The sequence below is a fragment of the Temnothorax nylanderi genome, unplaced genomic scaffold (assembly GCF_030848795.1).
Source record: "Temnothorax nylanderi isolate EJ_2023f unplaced genomic scaffold, tnyl_v1.0 TNYL_tig0974_pilon, whole genome shotgun sequence".
Taxonomy (NCBI): Eukaryota; Metazoa; Arthropoda; class Insecta; order Hymenoptera; family Formicidae; genus Temnothorax; species Temnothorax nylanderi.
In genome coordinates this window covers 15,014-21,679 of record NW_027250036.1, presented here as the reverse complement: position 1 = coordinate 21,679, position 6,666 = coordinate 15,014, and the positions used below count along the sequence as shown (strand labels likewise).

Here is a 6,666-nt window from a genome sequence, read left to right as displayed (position 1 = left end):
AAAATTATAAACAGTATGTACAAGGTGTGAAGCTAAAGGTGTTACGGACTATTATTTCTAAAGAAAACAACAATTTAATATTTTGCTTAGTTTTTTAAAAATAATAATTTGTAACCTTTTTAGTTGTACACCTTGTTAATGCTATACATATGTATACCACAGAAAAAAATTACTACTTAAAAATAAAAATGTAATGTGTCTGAAGTTGTTAATAATAGTTAAAACGTTTGACACACACACACACACACACACACACACACACACACACACACACACACACACACACACACACACACACACACACACACACACACACACACACACACACACACACACACACACACACACACACACACACACACACACACACACACACACACACACACACACACACACACACACACACACACACACACACACACACACACACACACACACACACACACACACACACACACACACACACACACACACACACACACACACACACACACACACACACACACACACACACACGCGCGCGCGCGCCTTAGGGTAGCAGAAGAGAGAACAAGAGAAAAGTATCTTCGCGAACAATGGAGCTAGTCTCATGACGATGAGTCAAGTATGTACAAGAGCGAGATCGCAATGACCGATATGCAAGTGGATTAACCTAGTCGCGAAACGTTCACCCGTTATACTGTTGAAGAACCGACCGCATAACATTCCGTCTTTTTCTAATCCCGCTGTGAATCGATTTTCCAGCTAACGTATATCTTATGTCTTCGCAAAGCGTAACTTTTAAATCCTTTAGGGAGATCAATCACTTCAAGACGACACATTTTTTTTAGAGCGATTGAAGAGAAAGACAGAGAGCTTGTAAATGTCGCGAATAACGTCTTGGACGAGTATAGTAGCGTATACGTCAAGTCGGGAGGCGAATAGAAGTTAAGCAATGGAGAAAAAAAAGACAGACCAAGATATGCGAGTTAATTCAGTTATGATATATTTTTATATATTTACAGAAGACGTATAAAAGATGTAAGAGGACTTGCGGTAAAAATTCATGCAAGTCTTAATAACTTCAAGGATTAAACTGACGAATATACAAAAGCTACTAAATGTACTCAAAGCTACTTAATGATTAATACAATGCTAAATGAAGTGTTGTACAAAATTTGAATAGAGTCAAAGATTGCGGTCAGCTACATATTATATACACGAAAATTATTATATACACGAAAATGAATTACGAATGATTATTACGTAACGATGTTCATTGCGCTATATTTTCGCTTTGTTAAAAAATTATAATAAATTATAATAAATTGAGTTAATCGCAGCGCGCGACAAAGTTATGTACGTGAGCACTGTGAGCGATTTAATGATTGTAACCTTACTTGTATACATTTCCTAGAAAAATATTTCTATATTATGTTTAACAACAATATTAAATATTAACATTTCATAACTGCCAAACGTTTCCAGTTGAGCGCAATTGCACGAGTTACGAATCATTTATAGACTCTTTTTCTCAGTTAACTAGTTTCTACTGCATTGAAATCTTGCATAGAAAAATATGTATTAGCATATCGCGCAAGAATCATCGATATCTAAGTAAACAATTAATCAAATATATACAGTATATATGCGTACATCTGGATTAATCCGAAAGCTTAGTCTCCATCTTTTGAAACATAAAATAATTTTATGCCACAACAGTGAAGTGCGGAATATTAAATAAAATGCGCCATTTAACAATAACTTCTAAGGTAACAAGTTTAATCTACGGTGACCTAAATTTAAACGTGAAAAGAAATTAAATTATTTCAATGAGTTCTCGAATCGTCCCCAATCAGAAATAGACATGAGTCACGTAGAAACGAATTTCCTAATTCGTCTGAGTTATTCGATACAATGTTCTAGTTTAAATGTAACACTACTTTGTAAAATGTTAAGTTTTATTGTTTTCTCTACTCTACGATCAATATAACAATCTTTATAAATTTCTTTCTAAATAAAAATATTCTACACAATCGGAAAACTATTTTACAACATGAGTAAAGAACGAAGTCAAAAAGCGAAATAATCAATTTTGACGCGATTAAAGGGGATCATCAATGGCGATTGTATTAAACTCCAGTCCATACTGACTAAGAAACGCGGATTATGCGTGAAAATTGTAGAGTTTCTTGACAACTCTTATGTACAAATGGATTCAAGTGTTTCTGGCTTCATTCATCTGGTCCCATGCCTACTTGTTCAGCATGTCCGTTCATTACCAGTTCTTCAGTAAGGGAAATTAGCTTTAAAAAATCAATTAATTTCAATTAATTTGCGCATCTGCAAAGAGATTCTCGAAGATTGGATAATAATAACTACTTACCTCATAATTTTGTATCATAAAATAAATATTTGCATAAATATTAGTTTGAATGCGACCTTCAATCTGAGTTTGGGCAGCAACTCCCTTTGAGGAACAATTTTGTACCACATTGTAAGCTTCTGTCGACCATTTACCTGCAAAAGAGTAACATCAAAGTATAATTACATATCCAAAGATAAATAATTTTGAGTGTAGAGATGTATATATCTAAAATCTACTTACACGTAGGAGTTGATAATAATCTCGTTGATTGAAATGTGGCTTGGATCAGTCAACTCGCGAAACTGTAATATAATAATAAATCGATTAGAATTTTCGGAAACATTACTTCATACGATTCTTTCACACGATGACGGTTAATGTTAATTTTCGATTACCTTATTATTACGTTTCGCGTGTTCTATACTTGTCGTCATGACGAAACATCTGACCGAGACATTGCGCTTCTTGGCTATCTCAATATATCTCTTTCTCGAAGCTGGATCAGGATTGGTATTGTCTATAACTATACTTTTTCCTTGATTCAAGTATTGTTGGACTGCAGCAATGCACTTCTGCCAGCTGCCTAAAGTGTCTCTGTTGACGTATCCGCATTCCTTCAAATAATTCTTTGCAAAATGCGATTTTCCGGAGTCTGGACTGCCGACCATAAGTACCACCTGTTAATGGATATCTATAAGCACGAGGAAAGAGCGGGCCTCTGTTCACATTTGACGTTCACGATGATATTCGTGTTATGCACGATGCTTCTGTCGAAACCGAGGAATCACATGCTGGAAAAATTTTACTTAGGTATTTATCATTTAAAAAATACTTTGTATAATTCTCTTTTATGTTATTTCTCATTAAATTATGGTACGAGAGGAACAAACACATTTTTCCAGCGAGTAGATGGGAACCTTTTGATCCAACGAAAAGTTATGACAAGTATACAGTATCGGATAAAAATAGGAAGAAAGATAAAATCTGATAAACTTAGATTCAACGAATTGTCCAATTTCGTTTAAAGGATTCAGATTCAAAGGACTGTAATTTAGTAGAGCTACATAATCGAGTAAATGAATTAAATATTATCACATAACTGAATGAATTTGAATCTGAATCCTTTAAACAAAATTGGACAATTCGTTGAATCTAAGTTTATCAGATTTTATCTTTCTTCCTATTTTTATCCGACACTGTATACTTGTCATAACTTTTCGTTGGATCAAAAGGTTCCCATCTACTCGCTGGAAAAATGTGTTTGTTCTTCTCGTACCATGATCTAGTGAGAAATAACATAAAAGAGAATTATACAAAGTATTCTTTTAATGATAAATACCTAAGTGAAATTTTTCCGGCATGTGATTCCTCGGTTTCGACAGAAGCATCGTGCATAACACGAATATCATCGTGAACGTCAAATGTGAACAGAGGTTCGCTTTTTCCTCGTGCCTAATCGCAATATTACATACATTAAAATAACATGCCAACATTGTGATATTGCTTCATAAGTTTTATCACTTAGTATCTTTACCTTAGTTACAATAAAATCGTAAAACGTATAATGGTGCGGTAATATAAGAAAGATCCTCCTTGACATACATTAACTGATCTACCATTACTGTTTTAAGCTCGCTGAATTCACGCTTCAGAACTTCTAAACATCTCTGAAGAAGCTGATAGATAGAATTACCTGTATGTGAAAATTTAATTTATGCAATAGAACATTATATATCACGCCAATGTTACTCCAAAAGTGACACTGGAGTATTTTAATAACTTAAAAATTCTCTAAATCACTGAGACATTCACCTTTCTTCATTATAACACTCCGACGATAGCCAGATCCATCCCAATAACTGAATGTGATCTCAATTTCTTCTTCCTTCAACGCGTTCTGCTTTCTAGCCCATTCTTGCCTCAATTCTTCCTTAAGTTTATTTTCCTCCTCCTTCCTTTCCCTATCTGGCAAGAAACTTGTATCTACATCTGGATTTTTCTTAATCTTCTTAATCGCGAGGCCTTCAGATTGCTCATTTTCTGACTGCGGGGATTTTTCGGCATTGTCTTCATCCAGATTAAAAGACAAAGCTTGAATCTGTCTCTTCTGTTTGTGCTTTTCTTTTCCTGCTCTTTTTCACGTTCCTTGTATCAAAGCATGATATGTATGACTAGATGACATTCAGAGCACTGGGCGAAAATCACATAACATTCAGAGCACTGGGCAGAAATCACATGTATATATGTATATAATCACGGCAAACCGCATATATAACATCGTGTTATTTTTATTACATTTAGGAAAATTATTTCATATTAACTCAATAGGCGTTAAACTTGCATACATAGGGAGCTTTCCAGCAAGTGACACAAGCCGACATAAACGTCGTTCTATCTTTCTTTTTTGACAATGAGTAACAAAGACAAAACGATACCTGTGTCGACTTGTGTCGCTTGCTGGAAAGCTCCCATAAGTGAATCTCGCGTTTTATGTAAAATTTTGTAAGAAATCGGTAATCTAACCTATACTACGTTTACGCGAACGTTACTTAATTCTGTAGTAACTTACGAACGATACGATAATTCCTCCGCATAAACGGGAGATTTTATAGTAACTACGATGATATCGTTCGTATAAGTTACTACAGAAGTAATACTCAAGTAAACGTAAACTATTATTCTTTGACTTATCAAGAGTTGTAAACTATTATAATTCCTGTCACATGCACTTAGTCGCGTAAAAGAGTCACGGTGCGGTTTCGCTTCGCGTCGTATAATAATAGGATAATTACATGTAAATAAAACAATTACCTTGAATGAGAAAAAATATTAATCGTCGCGTCGCGTAAAAAGTCACGGTCGGTCTCGCTCCGCGCGTACTTGACGTGGGACACTATACCGTGTTATAGGTTATAACCAAGAAGACTAGAGACCAGGAGACCGAACTCCTTAAAATTTCAGTGGTGGGGGTGAGTCAAAATGTGATCTGGCGGTGTTCGCAGTATGGTCGCCGGCCAATTCATGAACTACGGCGTGCTGGATTTCCGGTGCAAGATGGTGCAAGAGCTTCGTGCAACATAACCAAGAACATCAGCTTGGCATCTTGGCAGATGTAAACACTGAATTTAATTTTGATGTCGTAAGTATTAATAAATAATATATGATACTTAGGAACGACGAAGTTCACATAGGAAACTTTTTTTTGATAAAACAAGTGATAAAAAAAATACGATATTCTGTGTTGTGAAATATAATTAATTGAATTTTTTTGCATAGGGCACTGAGTCTGGAAAAGTAATTGATGCAACCATGGGCGAATATCGAGAAGAAATTGAGGAAAGATTCGTAAAAGCAGGTTGTGAAATACACGGCGACTACAGGATTGCAAAGACATGCAAAAATTGTCTATTTCAATATCTACGAAAGAATGCAAAACTCATTCAGTTGCCACATGAAAGTTGGGGATTTGTTGCGCAAGATCACCGCATAATATTTGCTAAAGCAGAGAATGATTATACTATAAAATTAAATATGATCATTGATTCGAACATGAACGGAGAGATATATTTTAAACAAAACCATATAAAGTGGCTAATACCTGAGCCAGAATCAGTGAGAGATATTGTTGAAAGTTTGAATTGTATTGATAAACTCTTGGTTTTTCAAAGCACATAAATTTTTTTAATGAAATTGATAATAGCTTCCTCGGAACAGCTAAATTGTACATAAAAATGTTTATTGATATTGGATGTGTAAAATGCAATGTAATTTTTTTTAAATAAAATTATGGTTTTTCCTTTATATTTATCTCCTTATATTTTTACATAACTTTCAATAGCGATCAAGAGATTGAATAAAGCGTCCGACGGGAACTTTAAATAGCCGTTGGTGAGTAACTTTATTCTCCTGTCTCTCTCACAATTCCCTTCACTCTTACTCGCCGACGAAAGACACTCTGAGCAAGACGTCCAATCTTTTATTTTGTTAGCAATAAACCCAGAGAAGTATGCTTGGGCGTACTCATTTGCGCTCCATACATTATAATCGTGAGCATCTCTTAAATCATATTCTCTGGGGTGATTTTCCCCTCGTTCGATGATTTTTTCCAAAGTGTTCTTCCATTCTAGTTGATTTGTTTTTGCTTTTAAATCAACATCCTTAGAATCAAGCAGTGTCTGAAACATCTCAATTCCTTCGACGTTCGATCCTTTCGGTGGTTTAACAAGTGAATAAAAGCTCATCAATCTATATATTTGAATAAACAGCAGAGGATCCGGGTGATCACTTGACCCACTGGCATCGCGGTACATACCGAACAT

At 35.1% G+C, this 6,666-nt stretch overlaps 1 protein-coding gene and 1 long non-coding RNA gene across 6 annotated transcripts; one reads left to right on the top strand and one right to left on the bottom strand.

Annotated features, from left to right (window-relative positions):
* Positions 1-1,238: 1,238 nt before the first annotated feature.
* On the bottom strand, positions 1,239-5,287 carry LOC139786178 (bifunctional polynucleotide phosphatase/kinase-like). 5 transcript variants are annotated; one of them, XM_071725336.1, is made up of 7 exons: positions 5,159-5,287; positions 4,160-4,567; positions 3,882-4,040; positions 2,743-3,038; positions 2,588-2,649; positions 2,366-2,499; positions 1,239-2,285 (listed from the first exon to the last, which is right to left on the bottom strand). In XM_071725336.1, the coding sequence occupies exons 4-6, from the start codon at positions 3,013-3,015 to the stop codon at positions 2,496-2,498; spliced, it is 339 nt and encodes a 112-aa protein (XP_071581437.1). In that variant the 5' UTR covers positions 3,016-3,038; positions 3,882-4,040; positions 4,160-4,567; positions 5,159-5,287; the 3' UTR covers positions 1,239-2,285; positions 2,366-2,495. The 5 variants fall into 5 exon arrangements, with proteins under 5 accessions (XP_071581437.1, XP_071581433.1, XP_071581435.1 ...); XM_071725332.1 differs by having other exon boundaries at positions 2,743-3,024; positions 5,159-5,285; XM_071725334.1 differs by having other exon boundaries at positions 2,743-3,024; positions 4,160-4,537; positions 5,159-5,256.
* A 52-nt stretch (positions 5,288-5,339) lies between these two features.
* On the top strand, positions 5,340-6,148 carry LOC139786180 (uncharacterized). The gene is made up of 2 exons (XR_011722200.1): positions 5,340-5,486; positions 5,624-6,148. It is a non-coding gene; the product is annotated as an uncharacterized lncRNA (long non-coding RNA).
* The last annotated feature ends 518 nt before the right edge of the window (positions 6,149-6,666 follow it).

Bases quoted from the DNA above. Each gene is read 5' to 3' on its own strand.
- LOC139786178 (XM_071725332.1), bottom strand. From the start codon at position 3,947: ATGTCAAGGAGGATCTTTCTTATATTACCGCACCATTATACGTTTTAC. The intron at 3,025-3,881 runs GTAAAGATACTA...ATCCATTAACAG, and splicing joins ACGATTTTATTGTAACTAAG to GTGGTACTTATGGTCGGCAG. The intron at 2,650-2,742 runs GTAATCGAAAAT...ATTATATTACAG, and splicing joins ACGCGAAACGTAATAATAAG to TTTCGCGAGTTGACTGATCC.